The 19267-nt window shown below is 31.8% G+C and overlaps 1 protein-coding gene across 3 annotated transcripts in view; it reads left to right on the forward strand.

Annotated features, from left to right (window-relative positions):
- The window catches only part of SLC4A10 (solute carrier family 4 member 10), a 246420-nt gene that overhangs the window by 121500 nt on the left and 105653 nt on the right, over nucleotides 1-19267 (forward strand). The window contains exons 6-8 of one of the 3 annotated variants that reach the window (XM_063092448.1): nucleotides 4844-5032; nucleotides 14334-14425; nucleotides 15403-15492. In XM_063092448.1, coding sequence (XP_062948518.1) covers nucleotides 4844-5032; nucleotides 14334-14425; nucleotides 15403-15492 — 371 coding nt within the window. The remainder of the gene's footprint in view (nucleotides 1-4843; nucleotides 5033-14333; nucleotides 14426-15402; nucleotides 15493-19267) is intronic. The other 2 variants (XM_063092464.1, XM_063092456.1) reach the window with 2 other exon arrangements.

Genomic DNA, 19267 nt, shown 5'->3' on the forward strand with positions numbered 1-19267 from the left:
CCTTTTTTTTAGGTTAGCTGTGTCAAATCTAGCTTTTTCAAGCAAATTACACTCTGTAAGTCTATCCTTACAATGAAAGTAGTTCAATGGAAGTCTCCGTACCCTAAATAACTTTTTAGTATTCTTTCTGTTCTTCTAATTAGTCTATATTTTTCTGACTTTGAAGTAGCCCAACTTGAACGTTCCATTTTCAATCTAGAGCAGCCTGTAAAATGCCATTCAGAATATGTCAATAGTTTAGAGGTAACATCACATAGAAAAATATTATTACATATTTCTGCCCTCAATAAAATCCCATTTAAAATATTTTTTCCCTATAGCTTGTAATTTTATTTTTTATTTACTGCTATTTCACTTTATGACAATTCAGCTGCATTATTGTGTGTCATTAATAACTGTTTGTAATTAATAAGTATGCTTTACACTTTTAGGACTTCTAACTCTGTGAAGCATTTTCATATCCATTATTATATTTTATTATCACAGAAATCTTAAGAAGTAGGGAGGAGGTTATTTCCCCCATTTTGTAGACAGATAAACAGAAGTGATATGACAAAGGTGACATTTGCAGATATGGAAATAATTTATTTTGATTAATCTATAACCATAAATCTTGTTTTATTCTATATTACTTTAATTTGTGACCATAGTGATTAACAATAAAGCCTGGAACTTTCCCTCTCAATATTTTTCCATATATTAGGAAAAATATTTCCATATATTTTTCCATATATTAGGAAAAAAATCAATATTTTTCCATATAGTAGGCAGTTATTAATATGTATTAGTCCCTAGTTTCAATTTTCCAATAGCTAGATCTGATAATTTATTTTTAAAGGCTGTAAACCTTAGTACTTTGTGAATGCACAGGCTCTGCAACATTAATGTTTTCCAGACATTTCCCAGTAGCAGGATATGACCCAGATATCGTTTTGGGATGATCAAGGATTTTTATATCAATGTTCTGATTTTTTTTTTTTTTTAGCAGACTCGGATAATTCCTGAAAGAGATTTTTGTAGACTTAAGTTGCAGAAAATCCCTTTTGTATCTGGCATGTCTGTCAAGAATTTCTGTTATAATTAAAGTAGGATTTTCTTTTGGATAAAGTTAATTTAAAACATATCTGTTTCTTAATGTTTTGGGAGACTCAACAAATTTAAATTCTGTCCTCCAAAATATTACTTAACCTTTTCAAATACAAAATTCTTCAGATATATTTTCTTACCACAATTTATTCTGATATGAAGATTAATTGTATTGAAAATGCTTCTTAATCATATTCATACAGATTATAGGCAATTTTGTGAAACTATGTTGATCTCTGAAATTCAGCATTATACAGATTAATAATGGAAATATTCTGTCTACAACGTATATACTTTAACCTAATTCTGTCAATGAGAATTAGTAGTTTAAACCAAACCAAAGTTAGTACCATGGACAGATTATCAATCATAGCTCTCAACTCATTAAAACAAACTTTGTTGTTTAAAATCTTTCATTGAAGGAAAAATCCACTGTTTGTTCCATTGAATGTAATCTGCAGATTTCGGGGTATGGGAATAACCATTTATTTTTTAACATGCCTATACTATGACAATCCTTGGTCTGGAAAGTAAGTGTTCAATTGTAGTTTATGCCTTTTGCACATATACTCCTGTTAGTGCTAGCAATCAAATCATAGAATTTAAAAACTTCATATTCCCGACTCCTCCCCTAATAATTTTTAAAGTTATTACAACATGTTTTCTTTTTTTAAAAAAAAAGATGATTGGTAAGGGGATCTTAACCCTTGACTTGGTGTTGTCAGCATGAAGCTCTCCCAAGTGAGCCAACCAGCCATCCCTATATAGGGATGTGAATCCTTGGCCTTGGTGTTATCAGCACCACACTCCCCCAAGTGAGTCACAGGCCGGCACTATTACAATGTGTTTTCAAAGCATTTCTATTCTTATCTTTAACATGGCAGAGATTTATATAGACTCTGCAAAATCTCATGATCTCTAGGGGATTTCATTCAGAAGTCACAGTGAATTGATTATAATAAAATAATTACCTGATTAGAATGAAATTTTTAAAAAAATTTTCTGAGGCCTTCTTACATAAATGCTGCTAGTTTTTCTAGAGCTACTTAGTGCTAGAAGAACATGATTCATTTTTCCTTTTTCTTTGTGCTTCTTCTCTTATCATCCACATCCTGGCACTGTGTTTGGCAGGCTAGACTGTGTTATTTGGGCATCATAGCTTGCTTAGATTGCAGGACTTGACTCGGGGCCCAAAGCCATTATGGTCCATTTTCGTTTCTTACTTTTCAAGTTAATAAAAATATATATTCTAGTGGAGCAGAGAACAATGTAAGTAATTTTTGAATCAGATTTGCTTTGGTACTTAAATCTCACCCTAGTATGTTATATTCTTAAGCAAAATGATTCATTTTTCTAGTTCAGTAAGATATTATTTGATGCAATTATACCTCTGTAGGAGTTTACTGTGTATTTCTGTGTGACTAATGAACAGATGACACAGATGAGTGGTTTTTTTAAAAAAATATTTACTTTCTCTTATGTAAGGGTTTCAAATAAGGACCTTATCTCTGAGAAACTGTGAAGCTAGCACCTATGGGTTTTCGCAGTGCTCAAGCCTGGAAAGATCATGCTTTTGTAGACATTAAAAATTATAAAAAAGTGTGTGGTTTATAATATGATTAATTTTATTATGATTAGGATACCAAGCTGGGATTCATATTATGGCTTATGAATGGAACTGCCTTATAATGACATTATATTGGTGTTTTAGTAACTTACTTTACAACCTCCATTATGAAGTAAATAATGCATAGCTTATATACATTTTTCCATCTCAGCAAGGTTTTAGTGTAATGTCCTATAGGTTGACAATTTATTATTTTCTTTATTTCAAATTAATCCAGGGGTATTATAACTACTGATCTCAAAAGACCTGAAATATAGATTTAAATATAATTTTATGGTATCACACATTTTAAGAATTGAAAGGAATCTTCAAGGTAATTATAGTGACTGACTGCCAAGCATTCTAGGTGTATACTATGGTGGAATCCCAAATATTCATTCTACCTCTTTCCTTTGTGAACATAAAAGTAAAATAGTAAACTAAACCCCATGTGCCAAATATGGCCTACTGCCTGACTTTGTAAAGCTTTTGAACTAAGAATGGTGATTACATTTTACATGGCTGAAAAATAATTTAAAAATTTAATATTTTGTGATGTGAAAATTATACAAAATTCAAATTTTGGTGTCCATAAAAAAGTTTTATTGGTATTCAACCATTCTTGTTTGTACACATGTTGTCTATGGCTGCTTTTATGACATAAAGGCAGAGTTGAGTAGTTGTGACAGAGATCACATGGCCCACAAAGCCTAATATATTTATCATCTGGCTTATTACAGAAAAAGCTGTCTACTTCTGGTTTAGACAATTAACTCCAGAGTAAAGGGCAATTATTGGTCAGTCAGAGCCAATCACATGAATTGCATCTCCTTTGCTAGTGATTGGTTCAGGATGGGTAGGGCTGTGTTGGCTGGACTCAGGAGAATTTTTCCTGGCTGGGGGGAAAAAAACTTATCTTTTAAGAGAAAGTTGCAAAAAGCCAATCTATATCTTGCTGAATGTGAACAAATTCATAAGAAGGTACTTCAGGAAGTTCATGAAAAATTGAATTAGAAGGTAATATAAATCCTTCTATAAACTTTTGGAAGACCCCTCTACATTTCCTTGTTGCTGCTGGCAGCCAACTTATGACCATAAGGAAAATCAACCTGAGGTTAAAGCTTACACCTAGAGGAAGAGGAAGCTGAAAGGATAACAGAGAAATATTAAAGCCAGCCTAACATTGTTCTTTCTGTTAGGTGAGCCAATAAAGTTAATCATTTTTGCTAGTGTGATTTGGGTTTTCTGTTACTGATAAGCCCAACTTTGTCTCTACTTGACATATGAGGGTACTTTTAAAAGTTTGTGGAAAAATTAAATATGAACCTTCCAAAGAACTTTTTACATTACCCTTATACTATTAAAAATATGAGACCCCTATAAATTTTAAACCAGCGACCCTCAACATATGTAAGGGAAACTGCAAAGAAAATCCTGTACTGGGAAATATTTACTGATGGCCTCAATATTTAAATAAGTGCATTAATCCTGGCAATGGCATATGAGATAGGGACCATCTCACAAATAGGGATACTGAGGTTATTCAACTTTGCAAGATCACGCAGCTAGAATATGGTAGAGTGATGCAAGTCTGTTTCCCTAGTCCATTTCCCTTTCACACTGAAGGAAAACATCATTTGTAAGGAAGAATTCTGCTAATTTTGAAGCCTTCAGTGTGCACAATATGAAGTTCATTGTGATCTGCTTTACATAAGGAGTTAGTGCCTCAAAAAACCAACTAAAGTTAATATTTTATCATCTAAAAGCAGATTAATTACACTGAGGTTTATTGAGGTGACCTTTATAGTACTAAGAAACTTAAAATGCCTTTACTCACACTTATTTTACTGGCATTTCTGACACTATGTGTGGTAAATATCAATCTGCATAATTATAGCCTTCTGAAATCTCACTTTCTATTCTTTGTTTTGCAGTTATAGATCTTTCTAATTTAAATACATTTTTAAGGAAAAGTTTGAGAAAGGTCTAACTTTATATTAATGTGAAAGAATTGTTTACTCTCCAAATGTAGGCAATTAGATAGCTGCCTAGGCCTCCTAAGATTTTCATAGATGGACTTTTGCTCACTTAAAGAAGAAACATGAACAATGGGAAAGCCGTGCTCATCTTCTTCCCGCCTTCCCTGTTTAGATATGGTCCTTGACCAACAAGTGAGCTCAGGTCAGCTGAATGAAGATGTACGCCACAGGGTCCACGAGGCACTGATGAAACAGCATCACCACCAGAATCAGAAGAAACTCACCAATAGGATTCCCATTGTTCGTTCCTTTGCTGATATTGGCAAGAAACAGTCAGAACCAAATTCCATGGATAAAAATGGTAAATGTTTCTTTATTATGCTTTTTATAGCTACTATAGGTTTCTGGAATATCAAAATGCTTCTCAATTCTTTAAAATATATTTTATTTGAAAACTATTTATTGAAATTCAGATTGTAAGGAGAAATATTTCTTTTCATATGCATATATAGTCTTATTATCAAGCTTAAAATTATGGAAACCTTAAGAAAAAATTTGTTTTCTGAAAGATTCATGAAAAAAATGCAAAAAAACCCTTATATTTAATAAGAACTTTTAGATTTGAATGCATCGAACATAAACTGAGCATCTATTGCATCCTAAACAAGGTTCTAGTTTGTCTCATAGCTTGAGAATATCATTCAATACTTTGACTTAGGGTCTTTTAGTTAAAACGAATAATGATCATCATATAGTGTTTACGGAAAAAAGATATTGGCTTCATGTTGCTCACAGTCAACAAATCCCATTAGAGATAAGGGTTGAAAAGACTGACTAGTGCATTGCTTGTGGCTGTACATATATTAAGCCCCATTCCAGTTCATGGCCTATTGCTGTTTGCAGTGTGGCATCTTCAACATCCATGGAGCCAATCCACTTACCGCCCTCACATACCAACATAGATGACACCATCATTTTCTGGCAGTCATGACTTACTATGTATTATGCTTCACACTGTTTTATCCTTCCTATATTTTTTGTTTTTTCCTTGCATCCATTTAACCCTTCATCATTTACACTAAGCAAGTTGCTAAGGAATATCTTAGCATTCATCCTTTCCATCAGTCTCATGAAGGAAAATGAAGTTACCATGAAGATGATATGAATTTGTAATTAAAAAATCAGCTATAAAAGTTTCTAGTTCTAAAAGATAAAAATTAATGAAAAGCATTTTCAAATGCTTTACTGGAAACACTGATTTCCACAAATGGACTAAAGCACATGTATTGACAGCATGGGATATCATGTAATTTCACTCCTATTTTCAAAAGCTTCGGAGCTGCCTTAAATACAAATGCAGGAAAGTAAGTTTTCTCCATTCATATCGGAATTTTATCAGTTTTCATACTATTGAATCAAATATACATAAAAAATATAGAAGAAATGCTTTATAAAATAGACGAAGATGATTGGGTGTAATTTTGTCTCAGGATATAGAACAAATGCTTAATTGCAAAATTACTTTTGAAATTCTTGTTTGTTTTTAAGACCTTTCAATGACAATATAAGTCATTGTTTTTACGTAGAAGAATCTACAGTTGTGCGTATATAAATTTCACTAAGAGTTATGAGTACTTTATGGTATGTACCAACTTGTATTTGTAGATCCCACTGAACGTTTTGAGGATGTATAACTTGCTATAAACCAAATCATATATTTAAAATATATTTATATTCTAAATCACAATTTGATTTAAAATATGTGATACATAAAAATTATAAAACTTGAAGCTTTTATGATCTGACAGATGTATTATAAATGTACTGCTTTTGTTATGCTTACAATGCTAGTATTTATTTGGTACGGTGATGTTAAGAAAACAAACACAGATATTTACTAATTTTGACTAGCGGCTTAGCTCTAAATGATTCCAGAAAACTTATTCTAATATACCTATGGACTAACTCTTGAAGAATGCAAATACATTATATAAAAATAAACTTTTGTCTTCATTTCATTTTTTTTTACTGGAAATCAGACAATAAGATATATGTTTGTAGGAAAGATATATGTTTCTTAGAGGCAAAAATCTTGGACTGTGAACTAGGTACAATTTATACCTCTAATTTCATTGGGGATAATGTTTACTGTATAGATAATTTTATTGGTTTTTTTTGTTTGTTCATTTATGGAAGAGGTTATGGAATTTACTGGATTAACCAGTTACTGTAATGTCATGCAGACCTAGACACACTGGTTGTTACTGCTTTAAACAGAAGAGGAGATGATAGAATTATAGCTGTGAATCACCAGTCTACATATAGGTACATATAGATACAAGGTTTTCTGAGAGCCTGCTTTTTGTCTTATTCAGGCAATGACTTAGTTTTCCTGAAAACTAGAATCTGAGTGGTTCTGAAGTGATTCTGTCACCATCTGTACAATCAGCCTTTTTATGAACATATACAGATCTTTGCAAGGCATAAGTTAGGGTAATAAAAACTTGGAAACATTTCTAATAAGATTCATTTACCTAATTAAGTATTGTTGTAGATATGCTGTCAGAAGTGGTTTTCTAAGCCTAGGCTTATAACACCTCCTTATGATTCTGTTTTGCTTCCTTGCACACTTTGCATAATTATGTGTGTTGAGAATTCTGAAAATATGTATAAACTTCAACAATTTAGAAATAAATCTCCCACCCAGAAGTGAAAAAAAAGTGTGAAAGACCTTTACTGCTAAGGTTCTCAATTGACTTATGAACTCCAAACACTGACAAACTCTAGATGAACAAATTGGAATTTATAGTCATAAATATAAATTTGATATTCTGTTCAAAATATGCAATAGAGATTTAAATTTTTGTGCAATAGTACAGAGAGATGCAGAACATTCAAAAGGGTAACAATAATATTCTCATTATTTTTAAAAAAACTCTTTGGTAAAATATTTCATATGAAAAGATTGATGTTCTTCTTTTAAGTTTATAGAATAGGAATTAAATCAAACAAGGCTTTTCTAGGAACTTGGAAACAGAACACATTTTTCTTCCCAAGCATAGGGATAGAAATAAGTCCCCTTCCCTTGTTTAATGTGCTTGTACTTTAGAGGCAAAGCAATTGAAATTCTCTCAAATACAAACTGATACTTATGTAAAGAAGTCTAAAAAAGTCATATAGAATAAGGTTTCTCCTTCCTTAATTGACTTGTTCCTTGAGCATGCTACCTTGGTAGTACTCCCAAGGGTTAACCATTCAGACACTATATTTGGAATATGGACCATCCTCATTTTATAGATTAGATTAACAATTTAGTGTATTTCCTTGTTCTTTTCCTTCCCAAGTCCACACTCTTTTGTTTATACCTGTTTTAGTGACTTGTGATAATTTGTCCATCTTACCTCCAAATACTCTAGCTTTTTTTGTGTGTAATTTTGTTCTTGGTATTCTGAACATTCTCTTCAGGGCTAAGACGCAGGCTGCTATGGTTTCACCATGCATTTTTAATGCCACCATGCTGTGTTTAACTTTCACTTTTCATTAAGCATCAAAACTGTGACAATTAAATGCCTGATTCTGATGTTTTAATAAAAAGTGACAGTTATGTTTGGCAAAACAGCAAAAATAAGAGGAAAATATTACCTACTTTGACATTAGAACCCTGAAAAGGGAATGGGTGAAAAGTACTCAAAATAAATGTATCGAGATTATTCAAATAATTCCTTGAAATTAGAAAGATTTTCTAAAAATAAAAATGAGACTTTTGTGTTAAGTGATTTTAGCATGCAAAATACCTCAGTATTTGTATTTATCATTTAGGTCATGCATTCAATTACATTTGTGAAACATTTGGATACAAATCTATTATAGAGTATTATTGTCCTTGTAATTACCTTTATATTTTAAAAAATAATTTGGGACTATCAGTTTCCTTTAGGAAAGGAAACAAGTTATAGGGTGCCTTCATTTCACTCTGTTCTTTACTAATAATTCCTAACTTTGTTCCTTTTTCTTCACATATATTTTCTCCCTCCTAATTCGAATATTTTCCAGTTGTACCTTTTATTTAAGATCTCAAAAGGAATTACAGAGCAGAATGTCTCTAACTTACTGCTCAAAGCCACAGGTTACTGGAGAACATTTAGATTTGGAAGGATGGAATATGAGCTTACTCTTTATGCCTGTGTAGATTCCAGACCTTAAAGCAATGTACACATATGTATTGTGAATGGTTTTTATTTATGGTTTTGGAAATTAGGTTTATTGTCTTATAATCACTTTTTTTAACAAATGCTGTACTTTTTACTTTCAGATGCACGATGTTTTTATGTATTTAGATATTTATATGCTTTCTTGTTTTTCAAATATTGTGGTCTCCTAAATAAGATATCCAGAGTTTAAAATTTATCCCTCACAATGTTCTATCTTTGAAGAAAAAAATAAGGCTAGAATAATAATTCTTAGAATTGCTTAAGAAAAAACATTAAAAGATTCATGTAGATGAAAGAATGAAACATTATTTAATATAAAGATGATATTTTTTCCATTGGTCCAAGAAAGTTAATATGATGTTGACAATTGTTGAAAATGACATTGTTGACAATTGATGGGTCTGTTCAGAGGCTTGTATTGTCATTACTGAGTTTTGGAATGTCAAGACTAGAGCTTAAGAGCAAACGTATTTCTAGTGTGATGTGTTTAAATTTGTTATTTCTTATATTACATTAATTATTTTCAGGCATACTAATTTTTCTCCAAGTTTAATTATGTGCATATTTTTATGTTTTTGAAGTATAGCTCACCTAATCAACATTTTCTAAATATTTAGCCTTTCTTTCTTCATGTTTCTATTCCCATGAATAAATGTATTGTTACACATGTATGTAACTTTGTCATTCATCTTTATATTTCTTTATTTTGCTCTGTCTTGTGTCTGTCTCTAACAGGCTCATCTCATCTCTGTACCTCCCTCATCTCCTACCCTTTGGGTACTCTAAATGCGTTGAAGGTTTCTGAGGTAGTGTAAACCAGCTTGGTCTCTAGGTTTATAGTAATGTACTTCCATGTCTTCATCCCAGTTTCCTTCTAGTACCTATGATTTACAGTGGATTAAGCAGTAGCAAATAATGATACACTTAAAAATATATTATTCTATTGATTTCAATTTGGCCAAATAGAAATTTGAAAGCTGCTATTTTACAATACTTATATACATAATTTACTTAAAGAAGAAGAGAACTAAAAGACTTAAATGAGTTAATATAATATTTAAGAGATTTTTTGAAAGCATGCTGACAGTTGCCTCAATAATGATACTGATATTACTTAAAGTCATGAAACAATACCTTTGATGTCATCTCATGTTCCACCCCCACAACTTTGTGATGAAAAAATGATTATGCCAGTCTCACAGTAAACTTAGTGAAAACTTTATGGTAGCAAGCAGAAAAGCAGGGCTTCCATTTTGTAGTTAGTAGTCATTGAATTATTCTCAATTTTCTCCTATGCTTGTCTCACATATTTTATAATTTACCCTAGAAAAATACGTGGTTTATGAAAATTTTTTATCTGAGTGATATAATGATCCCTACATGGAGGTCCAGAGAAAAAAATGAATTCATGACTCAAAGAAAACAAATAAAAACAGGGGCTAGCATGAATACTATGTACTGTATGATAAGGTGTAAAACAAATGTTAGAATTTTAGATTTAAGATGAATACCTCTTTGAATTTAATAGGTCAGAAAATAAATGTGTGTGATAGAGAAGGATGATGTTAAATTTCCCAAATGCTTACATTTACATTGTCACAGACACCAGTTAATATTAATGATAACCGATTTATCAGTTTTTGAATAATTTCTCCTGAATGTCATAAGGTTGCTGAGTTAATAAAATATCTTTTTTCATAGTCACATTCATTCCTCAAAATTATTTAGATGTTATAACAACAGAGATAATTAAACAGTGTAATGACATTCACTTAGAGAAAATATTAATATGGACAATTATCAAAGTAATATGAAGAAATAGGAAAAAGCATTTATGTTTGCAAGCATTATGACATAGTGATTAGAAAAATTATCATATACAATTAGCATTCATAAAGCTTCCACACATATGTGAGTGATAAATCTTAATTTCATATTATTTTGTCCTAGAGGGAAAAATACTCTAGCAAATTCTTTGTTGTTCTATTCAGAAACGTATTCAGTTCTGGTTGAAGGTAACATTCTGTACACCCAAACTGGCATTTCGTGAACTACTATTTCCTTAGACATAGCAAGAAAATAAGAGATGTCCTTTCAAAACCTAAATTTATTGGTCCTTCTTATATAATATTTGTGTTAATAAAATTCATTTTGAAATCCAAGCCCATCATCTTCTTCTGAAAGGTGGCAATAATTGGAATAACCTAAAGAAATAAGTGTTTAGACAGATAAGAGTTGTAATTGATAACAGGATTATAAAAATACTTTTAATTTATGAGATTTCCAGTTGTTCTATGGACTATAATTCATATGTGAATTTTGGTTTTATATATATGCTGAATAAAATTTTAAGCTTTATTTAAAGGCTTCTATTTTTTAAAAATAATCCAAACCAAACTTGTTAGTTTAATATTTAAATAATACCCATAAATTTTTTGGTATCCTGCCAAGTTGTCAAAACTGCCTTGAAGTTATACACATTTAATGTGCTATTTTATTTTAACAAATTAATGTACGTTTTTATAAATAACACCAAGATTTGAAATGCTCTTTAAACTTTGCAGGACATTTTATATGATTAAATGTATTTAACTACTAATATTTACTTCTAATTATTTAACTGCTACTCTGAAATGTAAGAGGTAAAATGTGTGGTTTATATTCCTATCTGACATGCTGGTAGCCTTTATGTTTTATTTCTGCATTAGCAGATATTCTATTCAGGTATCTAGAACCTAGAGCTAGCAAGGAATTTACTGTCATCTTGCATGTCTCCTGTTAGTTAAATACTCTCAACTAGGTCATTATCAATATCACTTAAAATATTCAAAGAAAATAGTTTCTAAATCCCTTTCTGATTATCAACTTTATCAGATAATATTTTGTAACAGTTTAATCATTTTAGGAAAAGAATAGCATAGAAATAAATCTCAAATATATTGATAATTGTGATTATTATGTATAATATTAATTGTTACAGTTATTTACAAGAGAAAATATAAATGCCAATGTCTTAAACAATTGTATGAACTGAAGGTAATATAGGAAATGTTCTGCTTAAAACATAAGCTATCCAATTTGTTCAAGTTTTAAGTTCCAGCATATTTTCTATCCAATTCAGTCTCTTCAAAGTTCATGATTTTGCTCTGAGTTGATTATCTCTTTTTGTATGTGTTTGCTGATAGTTTTAAATAATTGTTCTTCCATGTAGTTTTATACCACATGAAATAAATTATTGTAAGAAAGCAGATATATGCTTATTTAATTTTTCCATGACTTGAATCTCACCACTCAATTTTACAGGACATTCAATAAATTTAGTTTTAAATATATCTAATGTTCTAATTCGTGAAAATACGGAAAAATGATGTGAAACTGGTGATTGAAGACATCTGTTAGTAGCACAAATGCATTATGTAAAAGGTTTTTTTAAAATTACAGTTATTATTTTGAGAATGGTAAACCAAATATCTGCTAATGAACAGTTCACAGTCATAGCTGCACATTGCAGTTAGAAATGGGAGAATGAAAATAATTTATGTAGCTTGTCAGACATTTCTCTGAAGTTTATGTGTTTCCCTAGAATATGCTATAAACAGATTTTGTGTACATGGTTTAGAGGTAAATTTGCTTTTAAAAGTCATTTTATTTTTATCTTCGCCAAATGTATTATTGTACTTTGTTTTGTGAAAGCCGATAAATGTTTAAGTTCTAGAAGAATCTTAAGCCTATTACTTTCTGGCAATATAACAATTTTAAACCATAAAAAAATTGTACCTATTAATAAGCAACTGCGGTCTGAAGAGCTTGATAGTCTGAAAAGCAAAATTATATTAATTTTTGAAAGTAAATAGTGTTTTTAATCACACAGTGATTTCTAGGTAACAAAGAATAAGTGGGCTTTGGAGAGAGAATTTATTTATTTATTTACAGTTGAAACATAATTAATTATTCATATTTATGGGATACAGAGTTGGCTATCAGTATTTGTGTACAATATGTGATGATCAAGTCAGTATTATTAGCATGTTCATCACCACAAATTGTAATTATTCTTTGTGTCCATTAGCGAATTTCTCCCTAATCCCCCTCACCCTCACCCCTTCCCATATCTAGTGACCACAGATCTGTTCCTTCCTTCTCAAAGTTCAATCGTTGTATTATTGTAGTGGTTTCTTTCTTTCCTTTTTTCTTAAGAGAATTTAAAGAAAAGGTTTTTTTGTTTCTGTTTTTGTTTTTGTTTTTATATATTTGCAAGGAGGTGAGAGAAGTTCAGACAGAGACTGTAGTAACTGGAGATGATGAGACCAAATGTGAACTCTGAATAAAATTGGGATTTAGGCACAGGCATAGAGAAGAGTTAGGCAGAGACAGTGTTTCCAATGTCTAAGACTGATGAGAATAGCAGCAGTGTTCTGGAGTAACTGAGTTACCATCATAAATATAGTGAAGGCTTCAAAGTTGGATTGTCCTTACCCAATTCACAGCAAAAGTAAAAAAGTGAAGATGGCTAGAAAAGGTTAAATTCTCTCATTTACTAAATATGAAGTTAAGCCAATCTTGTTCATTTTTATCATTTGATTGCTAATTATGGACAGATTTCAGATTACCTGTGATTGCTGTGATTGCAAGGAATGTTTCATATTTAGTGAATGATGGAATTTAACTTTTTCTAGCTATTGTCACAATCCAAGCTCTTCTATCTACTTAACTACTATCATTATCTTGTCTATAAGGGGGAAAAGAGCTACAAAATAATTAAGTTTGATTAGTGTTAATGGGAAACGAATACAATTCAAGTTTTTGATCTTTTCTTGTATCATAGACCAATATCGGTATGCTTACATAGTCAAATAGCCACAGCCATAAAATCATATTTACAGTGTTCATACTGTTTAGAAAAAAGGTATTTATAACTGACCACCTCATATAGAAATCTCTAAAAGTTATTGCCAAATAAATTGTCTTCATTGATTTGGCTTTTTAGATGTTAGAAATATGCTGTATAATTTTCAGATAAATAGTAATTTCTTTTAAGCTTTACTTTTAAATTATTCAATTTGAACTTTAATTTTAAAAGATGTCTGTCTTGTCTTTTTTATATGTGTACTACTAGTTTTGGCTGAAATTTAGAAATAAATGATGTTTCAAAATCATGATTAGGTTTAGATATTTTTGAAGGTGATCTCTCTTGATAGAGAATAACCTTTTAGAGTTTTAATCGAGAATTAGCTTAAATTTTCTTGACTGAATTCTCCCATTTCTATCTGTAACTGATAAATAAGAATTTTTGTATTGATATAGCTGTATTTATATTGCTCCTTAATGCTTATATCATAAACTCATTAAGAAACCTGTGTTAGTCTAGTTTAATTGAAGCTCATATTTCACTCAATATGTCTAGAACTATGTAAGTAATTGTTTGTATTCTGTAATAACAATCTCTTTTAGCAGGTCAGGTTGTTTCTCCTCAGTCTGCTCCAGCCTGTGTTGAAAATAAAAATGATGTTAGCAGAGAAAACAGCACGGTTGACTTTAGCAAGGTAAGCTTTTCTCCCTTAAGTAAGCTGCTAAATCACTACTAGATTTACTACCCATTGTAAGAGGCATTGACAAAATCTTTTGCATGCACTTTTCTGTTTCTTAGTGAAAGCTTGACATTGTTATTGATAATGTTAGTATTAAGTCTACATTTAACATTTTGCTTATTCAGAAAACTAAATGTGTAGGTTTTGTACATAATCTTCGGGTTTCAGCCACTTGATATAATGTATCTCTTCTAATGAAAAGAATAAATGGACTTGACAGAGAATTTAACACAAGTTTAATCTTTCATTTAAAAACTTTTGCTAATTTTTTTTCAAAATAACTTTTCCTTTATTTGTGGAAAAGCAAGTCACATAATATAAAGCTTCATTGTCATTGTAATTCAGAGAAAGGCATTAGTGTAAGAAAATCCTAGAAGGATATAGTAAAACCGAGCTGAGTTTTGAATAACATACTAAGGACTGACTATGTTGAGGGATACATCTAATTGGAGACAATTTGAATGAAATCATTTACTTGAATGTATTCTAAGAAAATGATAAGTCAATGAAAATAATGTGCTTTTGGTTAGCAAATTCCTGATGTTGCATATGTCCGTTGTAAGCTATGGCAAACTCAGAGTTAAATAGAAAAGAGGAGAAGTTTCAATATTGGCCCAAAATTGGGAGGGCCAACAATTCTCTTTATCTGAGTGGCTGAAACAGTAATAACTCAGAATAATATTTAATAAAGCTCTTAGCACTGATTGTAACAGTGGGAGGAGGTGGGAATGGTATGCAGCAGTACAGGAAGTCGCCTTAATCAAGGTTCTGAAAAAATTAATAGTGATCAGCTTCTTAGGTCTGTTTCAAAATCCCTTTGCCAGTGCCTAAATTATCTAAGTCTAGTTGTGTGCATGCTCTCCCTCTGGTGCCTGGCGGAGTCTCTGTGGCAGCATGGTGTACCAGCTTAAGTCTGTTAATTATGCGTGCAGGGACTGGGAGGCCAACAAAAGGGGCATACTAGTCCGTGTGGGATGAAACAAAGACATGAAAAAGGACCTCCACACCAGCAAGAGAGAGAGGTGAGGGCTGACTTGGGCTATATTTCTACAGTGGTTCAAAGCTCATTTCACTGTATGGAGGCATGTGATTCAAATATTGAGCCAGTTCAAATGTATGTCATCTGCCACTCTAAAGTTATCTTTTTAAATCATTACATTTTCATTCATCTGCAAGTCAGAATAAAATTGTCACAAACTGCCATACATTTAATTTCTGGTGTTTTTCATTTGAAACAATATCTTAAAAGCAGTGACATAAAAAGTTGCTTACTTATTTATGCAAGCATTAACAGTATAACAAGGGCATATTTAACATTCTCAAAAACAATGCTTATAAACCACATAGCTCATCCTTTCAAACAAATTGCTTTTTAACTTTTTAAAAATAATATAACCCTTATACACTGATTTTTACATCTCCATATCATTTTGCTTTTACTTGTTGACCGATCTTGGCAGACTTCAGTAACACTTCATCACATATGAAAGAAAATGAAGATTGCCAATTAGAGACAGTAGTCTCATCTAAAGGTCCCCCCAAACAATTAAAACTATAGAAGAGTGAAAAATAGATTTTTCTTTCCATTAATCTTTTTTTTCTTCCTCATTGCACTTTCATTCACTGGCCCATTCCATCTTTTAATAAGCAAGTTAAATTTTTAGAACCCTTTGCTTAGTGCCAGCCATCTGTATTTCTCAGTCTTTTGTCCATAGCATGGCACATTGGAAAGAACGTGGCTTTTGAGAAAGAGCATGAGATCTTGAATCCTGATTCAAGCATTTATAAAGTAGCTGATCTTGGAGAAGTTCTCTAAACTTTAGCCTTCTCACTTGTAAAGTAAGAATAATAATATCTATTTTAGCTTGTTGTGAAGATTTAATGAGATAATATAAAGAAAGAGCTTTGATAGAGTGCTGGGAATATAGTAAATGCTCAATAAAAGGTGGCTACTGTTATTATTGTCATCATTGATATTAGTAGAAATGATAGTGTCAAAAATAAGTACCAAACCAGAATTTAATATGTTTTGGTCTCTACTGGATCTTTAGTGCTTTGGATAGTGTTTGAGATGTATTTGTTGAATGAATCCTTCAAGATTCAAAATAATTTAAGCCTTTAGTTTTCGAATTAAAGAAAAATGAGTAACACTTCTTTATAACCTGGGAGGGCAGAGAAGTAGAGGTTGGAAAGAACAGTTGTAACCCATCTCTATGGAAACAAATTTTAGTGCCAGATTTTGCACGTGTGTGAGTTAAGATTTTTTTTTCAGCCTGATGCTTTCAGTTTGGTAGTGAACTTATCCAAGCTCATCTAGCCTCCAAGTTATTTTGTCCATTTAAATATTTTGTTTTAATATGAAGATTCCAAACCTCAGTAGAATTTTGAAATGTTAAGAAAAAAAAAAGATCTTGATTTATTTCATGTGATTTGATTCTTCAAAACTTCATGGAAAGATTTGTATTATCTTTTAATTCTAGTTTTCCATGAACTTTTTGACGTACTCTCTCGCATATACCCTATCACATTCAATCTACATACTTTTACCCTTCCAGTGGTTAGGCCCATCAACCTTATTCATTTAAGGAATGATTTAAACTATAATCTGAACTGTAAGGTTTTAGCTTCCCATAATGCTTGTCTGGCTAGGCTAAGCTACAGCTAAGGCCTGGAATCATCACAGCACCAATTGTCTAGCTCTTAATCCTGTTCATAATGCCAATTGTAAAGCTAGGCAACCACGCTAGTTGTCACAGCTCTTTTACCTGCCGGTAATCCTGCACCGACTGGGCCAATGGTTGAGCTAGGGTTGGGTCTCGAGCTCCCAGACCCCTCAAGCCCATTCACAGACTGGGTCACAAACCCTTCACATGCCATGCTGGGTCACCAGACCCCTCCATGCCAGGCTGGGTCACCAGACCCCTTCTCGCAGGTCTGTGAGCTAGGTAACCAGCCACACCATCCTTGGAAGCTGCAGGTCTGGAAAAACATGGCCATGCAGGGCGGGTGCTGGAGGCAGTAAAACACCAGCCAAAGCAGCACTGTGCGGGCGCACTCAATCCACCCACACAATGTTTACTGAACCACCCTGAACCGGCTCTGAGGTGAGGGGAGTCTGACCAAATTGCTCTATTTTCCCAACAATGCTTTTCAAAAGCAAATGTAATAAAATATTATACGTCTCTGTTTTTTAAACTTACAGTAGAAGATAGCTATTTTATGATGGTGGTGTTTTTTTTTTTAATTTCAAATGACCCAAAGAATACTTTATATAACTTTCTATGTAGAAAGAATTATCTTCCACATCTGTCTTCAATGTATAAAACATATTATGAAGAGTTGGATTATTAAACCCTAGAAACTGTAGCAAACCTTTTTTAGTTAGTGAGAAAGGTTAATCCTAGAGAGATTAAGAGAGCTGCTCAAGATCACTGGCTAGTTAGTGTCAAGACACCATTTCTCCCTGGATAATCCCAATTAATTTTCTTGTACTTTCTATAATGGGCTTAAAACTTAAACCTTGTCCCTAAATTTCTATCTGTTTTTCCTTCAACTCTTAGTATGTAGCTTGTCCAGACATTTCTGGTTCTATCACAGTCTTCTGTCTAATCTTGTTCCCTAGAGGTGTAACTGTTTCTCACCCCCAGTTTAAGTACCAAATGCCCCAAATAAGGAATCCTTCTCTTCTTAGCATAAAGGTGGGGTCAGAAGAGCCCAGGGCATGAGTGTAAATCCAGACTTAGAAGAATATAGTTTGATTCCTTCAAGATCTTGTTCAGAGGACCAGAAACTTCCAGAATTTCTTCATGTTTATTCCAAGTGTTTCAGTCCACTCGAAGATTATTTTAGGGATGTAATTCAACCTAGATCCCCAGAGCTGTTTTAGGTAGTTGTAATTTTATAGAAGGTTAAATTGTGGTCCTTAAACGTGTTCTTTCATCAGATTAAAAGGTAGTTAGATTGCCAGATAATGTTCGTTGCGAATTATATAGTAACACAAATACAAAAATATAGGGCTACCCCAGGAATAATATAAAACATAACTATATATAATGTATGATAATATAATTATGTAATATATTGTATAATCTATTACTCCCCAAATATATGGCTAATCCAAGAATAATATATTGTAATGAGTATAAAATAATGGCTACCTCAGATATTTATTATATAACTATAATTTATTACATTTAAGTCAAAAGATAAGTTTGCTAATTCTGAAATTAAATTCTGTTTATTTTAATGCTTTTTTCAAAATAACAGATATCCATGATATATTAGGGATTATTCACTTAAAAACATCATGTGTACAGGCCATGTATTTCCTCTTGTAAAATTAAACTATTTTAGCATACTATTAGCATACTATGTATACCTTGACTTAGTTAAACTTCATCTTAAAACAGTTATATGTATAATTGCCACCTGCCTGAGGAACAGATTTTAATAGTTAAGGCTATGAAATTTGTCAAACAATAAATGAGTTTAAAGAAAGTTTTCTAGGTGAAATTTAAACTTCTGGTATTACCAGTTTAAAATATTGATTATCAATTATAGATCTTTTAAAAAGCTATCTTCTCATTTTAAAATTTGTTCCAGTGTATTAATATTGTGTCATTGTTCTTTACATGGGGAGAAAAAATTTAATTGCTTATTCTTTTAGGCTCTGAGAAACTTAGGAAGATTATATGTTTTTCTCACAGGGTTAATAGTATATGGGAAGTCTTTTGTTTCCTTCTCAGTAATTTTTGCATTGTAGTGAAAATGTAAAGCATTCCTAATTTAAAGCATTTT

Source organism: Cynocephalus volans, chromosome 1 (assembly GCF_027409185.1).
Source record: "Cynocephalus volans isolate mCynVol1 chromosome 1, mCynVol1.pri, whole genome shotgun sequence".
NCBI lineage: Eukaryota > Metazoa > Chordata > Mammalia > Dermoptera > Cynocephalidae > Cynocephalus > Cynocephalus volans.